This window comes from Salvelinus alpinus, chromosome 38 (genome assembly GCF_045679555.1).
Source record: "Salvelinus alpinus chromosome 38, SLU_Salpinus.1, whole genome shotgun sequence".
In the NCBI taxonomy this organism is placed as follows: Eukaryota; Metazoa; Chordata; class Actinopteri; order Salmoniformes; family Salmonidae; genus Salvelinus; species Salvelinus alpinus.
Genome location: NC_092123.1, coordinates 11,011,314 through 11,031,911, shown reverse-complemented (window position 1 = coordinate 11,031,911; position 20,598 = coordinate 11,011,314). Strand labels below are relative to the sequence as shown.

Genomic DNA, 20,598 nt, shown 5'->3' with positions numbered 1-20,598 from the left:
AGTTGCCCACATCCTTCCCTCTAATTGGGCAATTTTTGCTAATGTTTTGTTGTCTGAGTGAGGGAAAGGCTGTAATTGAAGAGAACTCAATGTATTTAGAGAGATGAGACATTGAGAATTATAATAAATACCGCTTTGATGTCATACAAGCAAGCCAAACACCCGTGAGTCCAAATGTGAACCTCACATTTCCGTTTCATAAAACTCACGTGTCAACGTTTACGATCACAATGTTTGACGTACAGTTGCAAGATGACATGCCACCATACCCTGGGTTGTTCTGAACAGAATGATCCTATGTTAGTCTATTGTTAAGAAAATTAGCTAACACTCACCTGAATGCACTCAAATAACGATCTGTATCTCTGAATTGCCTTGCGAAAACCTAACACTGTAAGATAGTCGTTTTTTAACTCAGCTAGTCATGTTGGCAATAGAAAAGGCTTTCAAATGATGCACACCTGACCCAGATAGCGATTTAAAATGGCCGGCTTTTGGATTGTGTAAACAACAACAGTAATTGTGTGATGGCGGGGATGCTGGATTTCTGTTCAAAACAACTACAAGTGTACTTGCTCTAGTTCCTCAACGGCACAGCTAGGAGAGCTGAAATAATAATATGTATTGTTGACTGTTCTTTGATTCATAAAAGAGCATTGAAATAACTTAGGAACTGTGCACCCTTTGGAGGTGTGTGTGTGTGTGGCCACTTGGAGACACCAGTTAGTCTTCTCTCAAACCTTTCAAAATATGTTGTCTTATGTTGCACCTACCCCAAATCTTACAACAATATTCTTATAATGTTACTGAATGTATCTAGAGTATTTTCACATTTTGTTATCAAAAGTACACAATGTAAAATGCACATAAAATCAACAGTGTAATGTTTGGTTTCAGTCTTGTCAGGTGAACTGTTGTGTCCTCAACTTTGGTCTAATAATTTCCCCATATTCTCTAACGCGTCCCCTTTCAATTGCTACCATATTTCTTCTGTAAGAAACATTTAAATGTACCCCTTTTCATATAGACCAGTTCCCACGAGTGTAAAGGGTTAAACCCAATCTTAGCCTGTCGTCCTCTCTCTCCCCCTCCTTCTCGCACTCGCCCTGTCCCCTTCTTTCTCTGTTTGTCTGTCCATTTTCCCCTGGGCCGTGTGAATATAGCAGAGCTCTTAATGGATGAGATAGAGGAATAGAGGGACGATGCACAATAACAATGGAGACATGGTAACATGTGGCCCATTGTGGATAACCGCTTAGCGACCTAATAACTGGGTCACTATTTGTCTATCTGTGCACGGAGCATCATGTGGTGGTGTGGAGATGTGTGTTTAGGGGAGGAGAAGCGGGGGTCGGACCGAGGGTCCTGGCTGGCCAAGGGCGTAGGGATCGGGGGAGGGGTGAGGTAAGTGGGAGGCCCCCCTGTATGTGTCATTACGAGGGGGTTGAGACAATGGAGGAGGGGGGTGACACAATGAAAGTGACAAGGCAGAAGGACGTAATTGGGACCCTCCTTTTGTATTGGCCTTTTTTCCCCATTCAATATTTTTTTTCTTCCGTCAACAGTCTGATTGTGCCGTTATTTATTTTTTTCCTCTTTCCTTTACATTTCACCCCGGGGCTGTTGTTGTGGCGCTAGCATGCATGACTTAAAAATAGCCTCTCTCTCCTGAGAGATACGGAAAGAGAACAAAACAGAAAGAAGAACCGAGAGAGGGGACACTCACGGAGGAGGTTGAAACCCAGGTCCTTCTGGCCATTGTCTTGTCTTAAAGGTCCTTGACTAGGTGATTGATATCAACTGAAAATCTTGTTTGATTCATTAATTGATTGGTGTCCCTGTCGGTGGACTAGTGGAGAGCGAGTGACTGACATACCAAGAGTAGACTTGGCTAACTGTGTGTGTGTGTGTGTGTGTGTGTGTGTGTATACACAGGATGCCAGCCATGCACTGACCAACAGAAGAGAACCCAAAGACCGATTGAGGCTTGACATCCCCATTACAGCCAAGATGAGCCGGGTCACACTCAGGTAGGGGTGTGTGTACACACACAATTACATATTCACATGTGTGTGTGTGGGTTGATATGTTTACAAGGTTTGTTTGTGTGCTGTTCTCTTGTTTCATAAGTGTGTTTGCATGTCTGTAACTACTTGTGTCTCTTATGTGTGTGCATCTCGTTCCCTTTGGGCTTGACTGGGCTGGACTGACTATATTGAGAGGGATTACAAATGCCTCCGTTCTTTGTTCTCCTGCCGTGACTAGATTAAACTGCCGTGTGTGTGTGTGTGTGTGTGTGTGTGTGTGTGTGTGTGTGTGTGTGTGTGTGTGTGTGTGTGTGTGTGTGTGTGTGTGTGTGTGTGTGTGTGTGTGTGTGTGTGTGTGTGTGTGCGTGTGCGTGCGAGAGAGTTTTTAGTCCACCATACCTTTGACTCCTGCCCAGTAGCCTACCAGAGACTTCTCACTCTGCAAGCTGAATTTGTAGAGACCTGGGGGGGGGTCTCTCCATGGCAACCTCGGCTGTCTGTCAGTGCCGCCCATGGCTAGTGCCCCAAGGGACCATAATATCCCAGTCTATCAGTGGTAATGTGACACCCTGTTGTGTGTGACTGACTGTGTTTGTGTGTGTCTCCACTTCCTGTAGTTGTCCCAGGAGCCAGGATGCACAACCTGAACTGATATACAGCAAACCATGACCAATATATTGACCGTGTGCTCCAGTATTTTCCTTACAATTTAAGAATGGATTCGATGCGTACAGAGTTTAAAGAGCTTTACTTTGTAAATGGAGAGAACTCACCTAGCTTACTAGCAGTGAAAACGCATTATACACCAGCAATTGGCTTCGTTTATCACCAGTAATTTGCCATTTACATGGCGACAAAAAAAAGGAAAGCAAGTTTGTCAGTGAGGAGATTCATCAGACCAAAGTTGGTCTACGACTAGTCAGTAAAGAGTGGGTGTTCCATCTCTTTCTCCTCTCGCTCTTTTCATCCCCTCCCTCTCTCCCTCTTTGCCTCCCTCCACCACCTCAGAGGAATGGATGTGTTTGTTTGTGTATGCACGGGATGCTAAAAAGGGAGAGGAACGTAAGCATGCATGTATTATAGCCTGGCGCTAACAAGCTCTGGCTTCCTCTGATGAGCTTGTTTGTGCCAGCGTTTGATTTTATGAATGTAAATTTGTTGCATAGAAGGTGTGTTTGTGTGTGTGTGTGTGTGTCCCTGACCCAGGGATGCAGGTGTACTCTTCATCTATGAACTTCCCCACGAACAAAAAGGACAGAGGAGAAAGGGAGGAAGAGAGGGAAATAGAATAAATGACAGTGATGAGTTTGAGTCTCTCTTTCACCAGTTTCTCTCCAAAACACTGAGCTGGGGCTTTCAACCAGAGATGAACAAGGACAACACAGCCCGATACTGAGAGAGCACGGCCTTTGATAGAGATAGAGGTCCCGTGGATGAGATCAGAGGAAACCGCAGTTTGTATGTGTGTGCGTTTTCACATGTGCGTGTGTGCATTTTGCGCAGTGTGTAGGAGTTTGCACAAGTGTGTGTGTGCCCGTGTGTTTGTGTGTGTGTGCACATGCGTGTGTGTAGAGCTCAGGGACATGACTAATGTATGAGGATCATTATGGTAGTCATTAGTGTGTGCAGTATAATGACTAGTGAAGGGTTGTTGTTCTGAGGAAGGACAGAAGAGAAAACAGTCACTGTGGGAAGTCCGGGGATATGTTAGAATTGACTACCTGTTGTATCTGGGTGGAATGGGCCAGGTTTATTACCTGCATGGCTGGCATCATTTGAGGAGAGGACTCCTCTGTCTCTGTCACACTGTCCTTTTTAACCTCCGCAAGGGTCAGACAGACAGACACAGACAGACAGACAGACAGACAGACAGACAGACAGACAGACAGACAGACAGACAGACAGACAGACAGACAGACAGACAGACAGACAGACAGACAGACAGACAGACAGACAGACAGACAGACAGACACAACCAAACTGCATACATACAGTACTGGATTGTACTGTGCACAACCTCTATCAAATGACATTCGCACATACTCACACATCCAATTATGTCCACTATACATTCAGGGCGAACACACACTCACACAGCCTTGCCTAAATTGTATGCATGCAAACATGCATCCATACTAGTGCATGTACAGTACCTTAAAATTATAAATATTTACCTACCTACCTTTTTAATTTAGTTGTCTAAATGCACAGTTGCTTACAAATCACGCGCGCGCGCACACACACACGCATGCTTTCTCTCTCTCTTTTGGTCTCTGTCACTAACGCGCACACACAAACACACACAACCTTCTTTCCTCCATTGTTCCTCCTTGGCAGACCTACCTTCAAGCTCATTTGTTTGTCTATTAATGTAGCCCTCAGGAAACAGCAAATGGATCTGAAGTGGATGGTGGGGAGAGGGCGAGTGTGTGCATCTGTGTTTCTCTAGTGTGTGTGTGTGTGTGTGCGCCACTGTGTGTGCGCCATGTCCTTTCTGCTCTCCACAAACACATGGTCCTATGTTGTTGATCAAGGCTTATATGATAGGCAGTTGATTACCTTGCTCATTCAGGTTGATTTGCTTGCGTCTAATTTTCCCTCGTCCTCCCTTTCATCCTTTTATTCCTCTTTTGCTGACTTGCCTAATGCTCCTCCCTCCCTCCCTCTTTCTTTGATGCATAACCACTGTAATCAGGCTTCTGTTCTCCTCCTCTCTTCCTCTTTCTCCCCCTTCCTTCCCTCCCCCTCTCCTGTCTGTGTGTATGAGTGACAGTCAGTTCTCCTGTGTTTGTAGCAGACCCCCAGAGCCACACAACTAATTACACTGCCCTAATGAGCACAGTGCAGGACAGGCAGCCAGCAGGTCATCCTTTGTGTGTGTGTGTGTGTGTGTGGGAGTATTTGTGTTTGCGTATGCATGATTTAATTGGATGTATTTATAGTATAGTGGCATCCATCTTCAGGATGCCCAGCCCACATGGGCCTATAAGACGATGAGTATGTTTACATGCACACTAATAATTTGATATTAAACTGATTATGGCAGTAGGCTGAGTATGGTAAGTCATTTAAACACTTTACTCTGCTACTATTGAAAGTTCAAAATCGAAGAAAGCATACACTGATTAAAACACCTTGTTTTCTGAGCTAGCTTTCAAATGATTAGGATATGTCAACAGCTTAATCAGCGTTCCAGCTGTGTATTTGATCTGCGCCTGTGCCAGCAACGGTAGCGCCTCGCCTCGCTCTTATGTGCGAATGACGAGAGTTAAAATAAATATATACAGTTGAAGTCGGAAGTTTACATACACTTAGGTTGGAGTCATTAAAACTCATTTTTCAACCACTCCACAAATTTCTTGTTTATTAACATACTATAGTTTTGGAAAGTCAGTTAAGACATCTACTTTGGGCATGACACAAGTCATTTTTCCAACAATTGTTTACAGACAAATTATTTCACGTATAATTGACTATCACAATTCCAGTGGGTAAGAAGTTTACATACACTAAGTTGACTGTGCCTTTTAAACAGCTTGGAAAATTCCAGAAAATTATGTCATGACTTTAGAAGCTTCTGATAGGCTAATTGACATAATTTGAGTCAATTGGAGGTGTACATGTGGATGTATTTCAAGGCCTACCTTCAAACTCAGTGCCTCTGCTTGACATCATGGGAAAATCAAAAGAAATCAGCCAAGACCTCAGAAAAAAAATTGTAAACCATAAGTTTGGTTCAACCTTGGGAGCAATTTCCAAACGCCTGAAGGTACCACGTTCATCTGTACAAACAATAGTACGCAAGTATAAACACCATGGGACCACGCAGCCGTCATACCACTCAGGAAGGAGACGCGCTCTGTCTCCTAGAGATGAACCTACTTTGCTGCAAAAAGTGTAAATCAATCCCAGAACAAGAGCAAAAGGACCTTGTGACGATGCTGGAGGAAACGGGTACAAAAGTATCTATATCTACAGTAAAACGAGTCCTATATCGACATAACCTGAAAGGCCGCTCAGCAAGGAAGAAGCCACTGCTCCAAAACCGCCATAAAAAAGCCAGACTACGGTTTGCAACTGCACATGGAGACAAAGATCGTACTTTTTGGAGAAATGTCCTCTGGTCTGATGAAACAAAAATAGAACAGTTTGGCCATAATGACCATCGTTATGTTTGGAGGAAAAAGGGGGAGGCTTGCAAGCCGAAGAACACCATCCCAACCGTGAAGCACGGGGGTGGCAGCATCATGTTGTGGGCGTGCTTTGCTGCAGGAGGGACTGGCGCACTTCACAAAATAGATGGCATCATGAGAAAGTAAAATTATGTGGATATATTGAAGCAACATCTCAAGACATCAGTCAGGAAGTTAAAGCTTGGTCTTAAATGGGTCTTCCAAATGGACAATGACCCCAAGCATACTTCCAAAGTTGTGGCAAAATGGCTTAAGGACAACAAAGTGAAGGTATTGGAGTGGCCATCACAAAGCCCTGACCTCAATCCCATAGAAAATGTGTGGGCAGAACTGAAAAAGTGTGTGCGAGCCACAAGGCCTACAAACCTGACTCAGTTACACCAGCTCTGTCAGGAGGAATGGGCCAAAATTCACCCAACTTATTGTGGGAAGCTTGTGGAAGGCTAACCGAAATGTTTGACCGAAGTTAAACAATTTAAAGGCAATGCTAATCATTATTCTTGCAAAGCATGTAAACGTTTTAAACTATTAAAGTATTTGGACAAGTTCACCTATGTGTATTAAAGTAGTCATAAGTTTGGTATTTGAAATTGTCATTTTGGTGTCACTTTTATTGTAAATAAGAATAGAATGTTTTTAACACTTCTACATTAATGTGGATGCTACCATGATTACGGATGGTCATTAATTAATTGTGAGAAAGTTGCAGAGGAACCAAGGTCATACCAGCAAAAAACAGGTTAACCTCCCCTGGTACTGGTAATGGTGAGAGGTTAACCTCCCCTGGTACTGGTAATGGTGAGAGGTTAGCATCTATTGGAGGCGTCTTTGTGCCTCTAACTTTCTCACTCATCATTATTCACGATTCGTTCAGGATTATCCGTAATCATGGTAGCATCCACATTCACGTAGAAGTGTTCAGAAAGCATTCCTATGGAAATAAAAAAACAATTGACACTCAAAACATAAAAACCTTTGTCTTCTAAGCTTTGGAAATAACATTTGCACCCAGGAATACTTATTTTTCTAAATAGCCATTCAAGTTTGTCTTAATCACTAACCCAGAATTGCTATGGTTTGTGTTGTTGCATTTTATCCTAGTTACTCTTAAATCGTCATATAAAGTACAGTCAAATTTAAAGTACCGTTCATTCTCTATCCCGTTCATTCTTCTTACCTAAATTGCAGACTGTACATAGATGCTTTTCTTCATCAATGGCATTGAACCTACCTACTTCAATTGCCAGAGGCAGTATCCTGGTTCTCAACTGGGCATACAGGGTCTTTTGATGCACATTTGAGTGTGTACGTGTGTAAATTTGTGGCCAGCCAGATCTAGTCATTAGCTCCGTTCCCCTGCTCAGTGGTGTGTTGGTAAATCTATGCATGTTCTCTGTGGGAATCCTTCCCCTCTGTCTACTAGGGTCTAATGGCAGCCTGGTGTGTGTGTGTGTACCCGATAAAGAGGGTGTGTGTGTATACAGTCTTGGAATGCGTCCCAAATGATACCACATTCCCTCTATAGTACACTACTTTTGAACAAAGTCATAGGGCTCTGGTCAACAGTAGTGCACTATATAGTGTGCCATTTGGGACACACATTAGGTCTAAGGCCAGCCTGCCCTGTGGCCTGAAGCCAATCATGTTCGAAAGGCAAGCAGCTAAACCTAGCATCACACACCTCTCCGCTCCACCACGCTCCAGCGCCGTACTTACACAACCTGACAGGGCAGGTTTCACACGCTTGCATAAGCGCAGCTGGACCATGTAAATGGCAGTTAATTCACCTTGACCTTGTTCACTCAACCACTGTCTCTCATGAGCGAGGGGATGGGGGAGAGAGAGTGACTGTATGTATTTGTCTCTGTGTCCAAGGGTTAAAGTTCTCAGTCACTGCGACGGATATCCATCATATGGATTCTGGAGAGGTCGTTTTTGAGATCCGTGTAGATCCGCTATAATAATCTCTTAGGGAGGGGGGCTGCTGGTTTGGAGATGACCGCTTAATACAGAAGCATGTCTGTTCTACAAAATACATGTCGTAATAAATGTATTCTCAAACATGTCATTTTTTCTGTTACGCTTTGTGTACTGAACTGACATGCATGATTGTTGCTGACACTGATGTCCAGACGAAGGGAATTAAATAGTCTATAATGTTCACCACAACCACCGCGCACTCAACTAAAACTGCGGTGCGTGGCTTACTGTAACTGCTGGAAAAGTAATTCAAACTTGATCACTCAGGATTGAACTTTCCATTGCTGCTATTTTTGCCATGTAATGTTATTAAACCAAAATCAGACAACCTACTAGTATAGGAGTTTATTTACTATTTACCTAGTTGACTTGTTGCTGTGTTCTATGAGAGACAAATAGTCTTCTCAAGGCACGTTCAAGTTGTAAGGGGGAGGAGACATGTATTCTGACAAGCAAGAATTACAACAATCAGGATGTTGTGTCCAATGGGGTAAATGCAGATGGACCAACCCCATGCGTCGGCCTATATTTACTGCCACTATGCTGCATCGTTTGGGGTACAGGTGATAATGCTTATGGCTAATGGCACATCTGATAATATTGCCTATCCATATCAGATGTGCTAATGGCACAAATTTTAACATACTAATTTGTACATTCTTTTTTACCGATATGTTATTGGGCTAATTTCTGGAGGTGGAAATGATATTTTTTAATGTGTCAGTATAATTAAATGTTTATTAATTTGGGAGTAGACAATGGGATCCCTAAACAATGGGATTGGAATTGGTCTAACGTGCAGGTAAATACATGCACAAAATGATCCTCTTTCCTTAGAAGCATGATGGTCTTTACTTTTTTACATGAAAGGGGAGGTTAACTTGGTCCCAGACAATCGATCTGATTTTTTTGTTTTGTTGCTTTAACCCCTGTGTGTGTGTGTGTGTGTATGTGTGTGTGTGTCACAAGTGTCAATAAAAGCTTGTAAATGTAGACTGAACGTACTCTAGATAAGTGATGTGCGTGTATGTATTACTGTGTGTGTTCCTATTTGTGTATTTCTGTGTTCCTGTTAACATTTTTGTGTGAGAGTTTGTGTTTTGTCTCTGCAGCCCCCTGACCGAGACAGTGGAACTCTCTGGAGAACAGGGGCCGCTGGGGATCCACGTCGTCCCTTACAGCTCCTCACTGAGTGGACGGTGAGGAACACACACATTTACTTTCACTCACTCACTGTAACTCACTCACTCTCTAACACATTCTCTCCCCATACTTTGAAGACTGTTTGTGTGTGTGTGTTCAAACTGTATTTATCATCCATTCTCAGGACCCTGGGCCTGCACATTAAAGGTATCGAAGCGAACAGTCGCTCCAAGAGAGAGGGCATATTCCGGGAGGATGAGTGCATTGTTCAGATTAACGGCACCGAGCTAATGGACAAGACATTTGCCCAGTACGTACCTCGGCTCTACGCTATCGCAGGATGAGTCTCAAATGTCTCCGTATTCTTTTTATAGTGCACTCATTTTGACCAGGCCCATAAGTCCCTGGTCAAAAGTAGTGCACTATGTAGGGAATAGGTTGCCATTTGAGACTCATCCTTGTATCATTTTGGATGCAAGCCTGCTCTACACTATCACACATCTACCATTGTGAGGCCGGTCTGTCACTCAGTTTCCCTTTTATTAGGAGCCCTTCTTAATCCCTGCTCTTACAAATCCTCCCTATTCCTGGATTTATCTCACACCACATCTCCACAGCAACAAAAGAGTGTGAGAGAGAAAATGAAAGCGAGAAACACTCATTCTCTCGCTTCACTGTTGTCGGGAAGAGGTTAATTTAGTACTATCACAACATTGGTTAGACTTCAAAAGGAGTGGGACAGTAGCTGTGAGGGCTAGTGAGTGAGAAAGATAAGGGAGAGACCAACAGTAAAACGAGAGAGAATTGGGGGGGGGGGGTATCAAGGAGGATTGTCTAATCCCCTACCTGAATGAAATGCCTAGTACAAGAGGTGGACCTTGTTAGATCTGATAATTTAGCCCAGAAGAGGCTTGACAATAGGTCTGACACTGCTAGCCTGGTCCTGGATAACCAGTTGCTACTAGTGACTACTACTATAGATTACTTGTCTAAAGACTACTTGTCTCTAGCGAATTGACTCTTGATGGTCTTGTCTGTGACCGCTAGTCAATGCGGGTGTTGAGCATAGTAAGCTTGAGTTTGTACTGGTGTTGATACCAATGGAAGCTCTGTGCTTGGTGTACTAGTAACTACTACTAGAGTGACAGTGTGATCTTCCAACACATTTCCATAAATAAATAGTGGAAAACCGTACAATCAAGTCTGATATCACATTATTCTCAACCTTCAGTCATGTCCTCCGAAGACAGACATTGATGATGTCTCTTCCTCCCACACCCACAGGTCACAGGAAGTGTTCCGTCAGGCCATGTGTTCCCCTCTGGTGCGCCTGGAGATCCTGCCGCTGGCCAACAAGCAGCGCTACGAGAAACGCCTCATCGGGCAGCTCTTCACCGACGGTCACGACTCCATCCCCAAAGCCAAGAGCCCCCTCATGATCCACCAAAAAATGGACGCTAAACCAGAAGTGAAACCAGAAACTGTGAAACCAGAACAGATCAATCCCAAACTGGAGCCGAGACGTCCAGACCTTCATGTCCTCCGCTCCAAGAACCCCGATCTGCCAGCCTCTCTCACCCCGCTAGGGGAGCACCAGACTGGGCATGTCCCAGTGGAGATGCCCTTCAGTGTGTCCCCAGCCCTGGTGGTCAGGGATCGGGATGGGGCCTCCCCTACGGCGGTGGGGGGCAGCGAGAGCCCTCTGCCCCGGGGAAAGAGTCCCACTGGGCTCCCTAACCTGGCCAACCTGACCAACCAGAAGGGAGGCCGGAAGCTGAAGATTGACCTGAAGAAAGGTATGGAGGCACTATGGAAAAGGGGGACACTACAGCTTTGTTCAAATACCCATACTAACATACTACATACTTAATGAGTATATACCATTAGTTAATTTTAGTATACTGGAAATGAACAATTATCGTTTCAGTTGAGCGTAATAGAGCTTCACCTGTCAACCGGAAGTTGATGCTGTTGCTATGCAACCTCTTGCTAGCCTGTTAGCTTAACCAATGACTAGCTAAACATTTCACGATTTCGGCTATGTTCGTAAATTCGATTTGGAGTGCCAGAGTGCGCACTGGGTGTTCGTAAATCCAGAGCGTTGTCAGATTGTCCGTTCATTAATTCAGAGCGTTTCGCTCTCGGAGAGTTCAGAGCGCACACTGGAAGTAGGGTAGGGTTGTAGGGTTCAATGGCAGTCAAGCACCCAAGCTAACTGGCTAACGTTGGCTAGCTACTTCCAGACACGAATGAGAGAACACCTCACTGACCATTTTACTCTCCCTAGCAGAGCTGGTTAGGCTGTTTTCATGTTATCCAGAGCGTTGGTGATTGTAACTGTGCTGCTGGCAACAATTTAAGTATGCTTTTTTTTTTGCTGACTTTTACTGACACCGGCCATATTCTCATCGGCTGTTGAGCTTTCGTAAATTCATCAGTTATTCTGCGCAATAGTGCTCTGAAATCGGAGGAAATAGCCATTGAATCGCACGACTATACCACTTAGCAAAGAATGATGTGAATAATCAAGTCAATAAACGTTGGTTAGATAGCAGATGGTTAATATACTGCCTGGCAAGTTCGATGTATCAGTAGCCAACTAACGTTAGGTAGCTAGCTAACATACTGGTACATACTGCTGTAATACTATGCGGTTTGTAAGGAAAGCATAGCTAACAATTGTCATCCAACGTAACGTAACTTATTTGAAAAGGCATTACTTTATTACATTTTCCTAACATTTGTCATAATTAGTTTGTATCCGCTCTCGTCGGACTGCCATTTTCTTCAAATCTGAAAAGTTATGAAGCCATGCCCATTTTCGGAAGAATTGCATTGTGGGGCGGCAGGTAGCCTAGTTGTTAGAGCTTTGGACCAGTAACCGAAAGGTTGCTAGATCGAATCCCCGAGCTGAAAAGGTAAAAATCTGTCATTCTGCCCCTGAACAAAGCAGTTAACCCACTGTTCACCGGTAGGCTGTCATTGTTAATAAGAATCTGTTCTTAACTGACTTAGTTAGTTAAATAAAAATACTAATAATAAAAAAGAGATATATGGGCCCTATAAAAGCACGGAAATAGTGTGTATGCTTCATATTTTGGCGAATTTAGTACGTCATCTGGGAACTTTTGGCATAATAACTATATCCATACTATGACTAATAAGCATAATATATACTCAATTCACGTCACAAATAGTATAGTTAGTGCTGTTAGTATGAGTATTCAAACACAGCTTATGTGTTATAGAGCATACCGAGGTGATTCACACCTTTATTGGTTCACAACATTTCGATCGAAACGGATCTTCAACAGGTTTATGATTCTTTTGTAAAGGTTTAAGGTGTTGTAGTGTTGGGTTCAATTTAGTTTTCAATCCAGTCGATTCAGTAAAATTACATTTAAATCATGAATTGAATCATCGTAGAAAACAATGGACAAATCAGTTTTTAATTGAAACTGAATTCTTAGGCTGCATTTACACAGGCAGCCCAAATCTCTTATTTTGTCATAATATCAGATATTTTGCCAAAAGATCAGAATTGGGCTGCCTGTGTAAACCCAGACTTAGAGATTATGTGGTTGTGCTCTTCCATGGTTAAAGCGGCAATCGGCTGTAGAAACAATAACAATTTGATCCCCGCCCCAGTTTCGGTTAAAAGCTGAGGCATGGGGCTGGAGAAATGTAACCACTCTCAAATCGATAGTTTAGGTGGTTTTAACCATGTTTTGAGGCTATATAGTGTTTTTTTTGTACATGTACTTTGTTTACGAACATTTGAGTCCTTAAAAACAAATATTTAACCTTTTATTTAACTAGACAAGTCAGTTAAGAACAAATTCTTATTTACATTGACGGGCTACACCGGCCAAACTCGGACAATGCTGGGACAATTGTGCACCGCCCTGTGGGATTCCCAATCACGGCCGGTTGTGATACAGCCTGGATTCGAACCAGGGTCTGTAGTGACACCTCTAGCACTGAGATGCAGTGCCTTAGACCACAGCGCCACTCGGGAGCAAACAAGCTTATATTTTGTGATCTGATCGGGTACGACAGTTGAACTAAGCTCATGAGGCATTTATATATGATGTTCTTCAAGAATCAATGGGTACATACCAGTAATTTATAAGTCCAAAAATGGATGTAGCAACTAATGATTACCCCTTTTAAAGACTTCTCTCCCAGCGTGAGTGACTGCAAGGAGGTTTAGAAGCATTAATGGAAGGTAGGCAGAAGCTTAACTGCCAGATGAGATTTGATCACTCACTATCTTTTCGTATGCCTCTTGGCTTTTCTCCACCACTCACCATGGTGGCAGTTTTCACTCATTGCTTGGAGGCACGTACACACACAGGCATGCACGCGCAGACACAAATAGATACACATGTGAGCTTGGACACACACACACACACGCACTCTTGAAATCACACTGTGGCCACAGGGAGAGGAGCCATGAGAGGGAATGATATCTCAGGATACCTCTCTCTCTCTCCCTCCCTCCCCTCTCCTTCTTTCTCTCCCTTCACCTTCCTCCATCAGGCAGTGTGAGGCCTGCTCACACGTGAAATTGAAAGCAGCCCTCCTCTTAATCCACATAAGTAAACAGTTGTCCCTCTGGCTTTGTGGCTGAGGTCTTGTCCCGAATAGCACCCTATTCTCTTTGTAGTGCAATACTTTTGACCAGGACCCATGTGCACTTTAAAGAGAATAGGGTGCCAGCAGAGAGGGCTCCACAGCAGACCAGTGGAAGTTGATCACCAGTTTACTCAGGAGGAACCCACTAAGCCCCACACAGAATGCAGGGTGAGTGGAGAGATGTCGCCCTCCATTTATTGGCACACCAAGTGACCTTATTGCGACGTGATGGGATGATGTGGGGTCATGATGATGGGGACAGGTCTGTCCGTATTGAAGAAAGGCTCTGCTTTTTTGACTCCACCAATGCAAGTCCCGCAGCCTCTAGTTTCATCTTATCTTGATTATTGTTCAGTCATATGATCAAGTGCTACAAAGAAAGACCTAAGCTGTGTCCGAATACCCATACATAATGAGTATATACTATATATACTATTAGTTCATTTTAGTATACTGTAAACGAACAGTACCCTTTCAGTTGCGCGTACTTGCTCTTCACCTGTCTAGCGGAAGTTGGTGCTCTTGCTAGCTAGTTAGCATAACAAATTACTAGTTAGACATTTTACCAATTTGGGTGTGTTCTGAAATTCAGTCTGGATTGCTAGAGTGCACTTGTAAATTCAGAGCACTTCGCACTCGGAGCGCACACTGGACGCTCGTGCCGAGGAGTAGGGTTGATTGGAGCGTTCTGACCTTACAACGGCAGTCAAGCACCCGTGCTAATGTTGGCTAGCTAGCTAGCTACTTCCAGACACAAATGAGACCACTCTGACCATTTTACTATCCCGAACAGAGCTGGTTATCCAGAGCGTTGGTGACTGTAACTGTGCTTCTGGCAGAAATGTAATTACGCTTTTTTTGCCGACGTTTACTGACACGGCCATATTCAACGGGTGTTGAGCGCTTGTAAAGTCATTATTCTTCGGCCTGGTACACTCAGACGAGAGTGCTCTGAAATCGGAGTAGATGGCCAGAGCGAATTTACGAACGCACCCGAATGTCCATTGAAAACGCACAACGACTATACCATTTAGCTACGCTAAGAATGACGGGATATAATCAAGTCGATTAACATTGGGTGGGTAGTTAGTTAGCCTATAGTTATACTGGCACGTTTGATGTATAAGCAGCCAACTGACGTTTGGTATTTAGCGAACATACTGATGTAATGACATGTTATGTGGTTCGTAAGGACAGCGTAGCTAACAAATTGTCAGCCAACACAACGTGTAAAGTAACTTATGTGAAAAGTCATTACTTTATTACATTTCTCAACATTTCCTTAGCATTTGTCATAATTAGTCAAAGCAATGAATTTGTATCCACTCTTGTTGTACTTTGCCTGCATATTTTCCACCATTTACTTCAAATCTGAAAACGATGTGAAGACACGCCCATTTCCTGAAGATTTGCATTATGGGCCCTAAAGTACGGTAATAGTGTCCTCTGCATGTATACTTCATATTTAGGCGAATTTAGGACGACATCCAGGAACTTTTGCATACTAACTATATCCATACTATGACCAAATAGTGCGGTTAGTATGAGTATTCTAACACAGCTCTAGTTAAGCTGCAGCTGGCCCAGAACAGAGCGGCACGTCTTGTTCTTCATTATAATTATTCATTATATACCCCCATCTATCTTCAGAGCTCGTGCTGCTAGGTGACCTAAACTGTGACATGCTTAACACCCCGGCCATCCTAGACTCTAAGCTTGATGCCCTCAATTTCACACAAATTATCAATGAACCTACCAGGTACAGCCCCAAAGCCATAAACACGGGCACCCTCATAGACATCATCCTAACCAACTTGCCCTCTAAATTCACCTCGTCTGTTTTCAACCAAGATCTCAGCGATCAGCGATCACTGCCTCATTGCCTACATCCATAATGGGTCAGCGGTCAAACGACCTCCACTCATCACTATCAAACGCTCCCTGAAACACTTCAGCGAGCAGGCCTTTCTAATCGACCTGGCCCGGGTATCCTGGAAGGATATTGACCTCACCCCGTCAGTAGAGGATGCCTGGTTATTATTTAAAAATGCCTTCCTCACCATCTTAAATAAGCATGCCACATTCAAGAAATTTAGAACTAGGAACAGATACAGCTCTTGGTTCTCTCCAGACCTGACTGCCCTTAACCAACAAAAAAACATCCTGTGGCTTTCTGCATTAGCATCGAACAGCCCCCGTGAAATGCAACTTTTCAGGGAAGTTAGAAACCAATATACACATGTAGTTAGAAAAGCCAAGGCTAGCTTTTTCAAGCAGAAATTTGCTTCCTGCAACACAAACTCAAAAAAGTTCTGGGACATTGTAAAGTCCATGGCGAATAAGAGCACCTCCTCCCAGCTGCCAACTGCACTGAGGATAGGAAACTCTGTCACCACCGATAAATCCACTTTAGTTGAGAATTTCAATAAGCATTTTTCTACGGCTGGCCATGCTTTCCACCTGGCTACCCCTAGCTGGTCATGGGTGCACCTCAGCCACGCTCAAGGTCCTAAACGATATCTTAACTGCCATCGATAAGAAACAATACTGTGCAGGCGTATTCATTGACCTGGCCAAGGCTTTCAACTCTGTCGATCACCACATCCTCATCGGCAGACTCAACAGCCTTGGTTTCTCAAATGATTGCCTCGCCTGGTTCACCAACTACTTCTCCGACAGAGTTTAGTGTGTCAAATCTGAGGGCCTGTTGTCCGGGCCTCTTGCAGTCTCTATTGGGGTGCCACAGGGTTCAATTCTTGGGCCGACTCTTTTCTCTGTATATATCAATGATGTCGCTCTTGCTGCTGGTGAGTCTCTGATCCACCTCTACGAAGACGACACCATTCTGTATACTTCTGGCCCTTCTTTGGACACTGTGTTAACAATCCTCCAGGCGAGCTTCAATGCCATACAACTCTCCTTCCGTGGCCTCCAACTGCTCTTAAATACAAGTCAAACTAAATGCATGCCCTTCAACCGATCGCTGCCTGCACCTGCCCGCCCGTCCAGCATCACTACTCTGGACGGTTCTGACTTAGAATATGTGGACAACTACAAATACCTAGGTGTCTGTTTAGACTGTAAACTCTCCTTCCAGACTCACATAAAACATCTCCAATCCAAAGTTACATCTAGAATTGACTTCCTATTTCGCAACAAAGCATCCTTCACCCATGCTGCCAAACATACCCTCGTAGAACTGACCATCTTACCGACCCTCGACTTCGGCGATGTCTTTTACAAAATTGCCTCCAACACCCTACTCAATAAATTGGATGCAGTCTATCACAGTGCCATCCGTTTTGTCACCAAAGCCCCATATACTACCCACCACTGCGACCTGTACACTCTCGTTGGCTGGCCCTCGCTTCATACTCGTCGCCAAACCCACTGGCTCCAGGCTATCTACAAGTCTCTGCTAGGTAAAGTCCCGCCTTATCTCTGCTCGCTGGTCACCGTAGCAACACCCACACGTAGCACGCGTTCCAGCAGGTATATTTCACTGGTCACCCCCAAAGCCATTTCCTCCTTTGGCCGCCTCTCCTTCCAGTTCTCTGCTGCCATTGACTGGAACGAACTACAAAAATCTCTGAAACTGGAAACACTTATCTCCCTCACTAGCTTTAAGCACCAGCTGTCAGAGCAGCTCACAGATCACTGCACCTGTACATAGCCCATCTATAAATAGCCCACCCAACTACCCCCTTCCCCTACTGTATTTATTTATTTATTTTGCTCCTTTGCACCCCAGTATTTCTACTTTGCACACTCATCTACTGTCAAATCTACCATTCCAGTGTTTTAATTGCTATATTGTATTTACTTCGCCACCATGGCTTATTTATTGCCTTTACCGCCCTTATCTCACCTCATTTGCTCACACTGTATATAGACTTATTTTTCTACTGTATTAATGACTGTATGTTTATTTTACTCCATGTGTGACTGTGTTGTTATATGTGTCGAACTGCTTTGCTTTATCTTGGCCAGGTCGCAGTTGTAAATGAGAACTTGTTCTCAACTTGCCTACCTGGTTAAATAAAGGTGAAATAAAAATAAATCAGAGGGCTAATATTAATACTATGCATGCCATTCTCTCTTGGCTAAGAGTTGAGGAAAGCACTTGTTTTTATAAGAAACAATGTTTTGGAAATTCAGAATTCTTTGCATAGTCTACACACACCCACTTACCCCACCAGACATGCCACCAGAGGTCTTTTCACTGTCCCCAGGTCCAGAACAAATTCAAGGAAACATACAGTATTATACATAGCCATGATTCCATGGAACTCCCATCCATCTCATATAGCGCAAGTAAACAGAAAACCTGGTTTTAAAAAAACAAATAAAGCAACACCTCACGGCACAACACACCTCCCCATGTCACCTACTTGTTGTGTGTATGTACTGACATATGTGTAACTGATAGATACACACACACACACTACATGTTAATGTTTTTAAATGTATGTAAATTGTAAAGTATTTTGAGTGCAGTCTCTTTTTCGTTATGTCGGACCCCAGTAAGACCCCAATGGGGATGCTAATCAATCAAATCAAGGATGGGAAAGATAGTATAGCAAAGACGATCAGGATAACTGATCAAATCCCTCTGTCCCCCACTCTATTTCTCTCCTGTTTTTTCATCTCTTTTCCTCTCTTTTTCATTCTCTTTCTTTCCCTCTCTCTCTGTCCCTCTATCGTTCCTTTAAATAATATATATTTCTCTTTCACTCCCTGTTTCTCTCTCCCCTCCCCTCCCCTCTCTCGCTCTCCAGGTACCGAGGGGCTAGGTTTCACCGTGGTGACCCGGGACTCGACGGTCCATGGCCCGGGGCCCATCCTAATCAAGAACATCCTCCCCCGGGGCGCCGCCATCAAAGATGGCCGCCTGCAGCCTGGCGACCGCATCCTGGAGGTGAAACACTCATTTGACCTTTGAATTCCTTGAAAGTGCATCCTTCCTGCCATCCCATCCTTGAAGTAATAACTGATTCGGCATGATCCGATAGGTGAACTCAAGTGTTCCAAATCATGGCATTCACCAGTCCATTCATTTTTAATCATCAGTGATTGCTTCATGGAATGGAGGAAGGAAGCACTTTTTCAAACAGTGCTGTCTGTTGCTGATAAACTAGTTGTATTTTTTTCCGGAAGGTGGTCATTTAAAACTTTAAATATCCAGGTGGAAGTATGTATTCCAAGTATTTATAAGCACTGTGAAGCACATTGTGTATATACTGTACACATTGGAACCCTTTCCTGTGATGTGTGTGTAGGTGAACAGTGTAGACATGACTGATCGAACTCAGGAGGAGCTGGTGGCCATGCTGCGCAGCACCAAGCAGGGGGACTGTGTCTCTGTGGTGGTGGTCAGACAAGAGGATCTCTTCCTACCCAGAGAGCTGGTGAGAACACACACCTTTATCTCTCTCTAGCCACCTCCAATTGCTCTTGACTCTGCATGATCTTTGATGCAGATAGGTTACCAGGAATTTCCACCTTTCCCCTCTTTGTCTTAAAAATGTTGTTACCCCTCAAAACGTCTTTCTCTTTCTATTACTATTGAAGGGCGTTCAACCTCTTTGAACTGCCCTTTTGCCCCCTGCACGCATGCCCTCACCTACAAAACAAGCACACACACACACACACACACACACACACACACACACACACACACACACACACACACACACACACACACACACACACACACACACACACACACACACACACACACCCACCCATTGAGGCCCAGCACACGTACCCAGCGCCCCATTCCTCTTCCTGCCCTTATCTGGGTTTGTTGACTCAGAGGCTGACAGGAAGTCACACACACGTCCCTGCGGCCTCGCAGGAAGTGGTGCGTGTCGACACACACGGGTGTTAAGTGACCGCTTAGATGTGGCCAGAGACCTCTCTGACTCCTCGCTGAGTGGCGTGTTTTTACCCCTTTATCTAAATAAGCTGCCCGTCAGCTGCCAAGGTGGTACCCTACAGCAGCTTGTGTGTGTATCCTGTGTATAACTGTGTGTGTGTGTGTGTGAGTGTGTTGGTCCTCTCCGGAAACAGCGCTCTGTCCTTGTGTGCCACTCACTACTCCTGTGATTATTCACATTATTCAGTTTCCTCAACTTCAAAGCATTCAGGAGGGACAACTCCGACGCTTTGTAGTGAACGATGTATGGAAACACGCAAACACACGCACTCAAGCACACACACGCACTCAAGCACACACACACAAGTATGCATGCACATACACACACATGCACACACACAGTGCTCACATTAGCCCTCATTAAAATACCCTACATTTCCACAACATCCACACTTAGGTGCTTCTTGAATTCCTCTTTTGTCTTGTTCTTTTGAACTCTGTCTTTATCTGGGCTGTTGAAGTTAGAGGCCCTTAAAGATAAACTCCTTATCTTCTCTGCAAGTCTCTTCCTCAAAGATAGTTTGATGTCCCTCAAGCTCATGTACATGTTCACACTCACTCAAGTTCAACAATGCTCACACACAGAACTTATGCAGGCAGGCACGCGCACACACATGCACACGCAACTCATTCCAATACCTTAAACTTCCACATTTTGATGCAATGGTGGTCCGTTGTA

General features: G+C 44.1%; 1 protein-coding gene across 3 annotated transcripts in view; it reads left to right on the top strand.

The window, feature by feature from the left end:
* LOC139566287 (partitioning defective 3 homolog B-like) overlaps positions 1-20,598 on the top strand; it is a 184,292-nt gene that overhangs the window by 62,922 nt on the left and 100,772 nt on the right. For 2 of the 3 annotated variants that reach the window (XM_071387365.1, XM_071387364.1), the window contains exons 5-10: positions 1,936-2,030; positions 9,313-9,399; positions 9,528-9,653; positions 10,628-11,139; positions 18,760-18,899; positions 19,261-19,389. In XM_071387365.1, the coding sequence (XP_071243466.1) occupies positions 1,936-2,030; positions 9,313-9,399; positions 9,528-9,653; positions 10,628-11,139; positions 18,760-18,899; positions 19,261-19,389 (1,089 nt within the window). Of the gene's footprint in view, positions 1-1,469; positions 1,787-1,935; positions 2,031-9,312; positions 9,400-9,527; positions 9,654-10,627; positions 11,140-18,759; positions 18,900-19,260; positions 19,390-20,598 lie in introns of those variants that run through there. The other variant, XM_071387366.1, reaches the window with a different exon arrangement.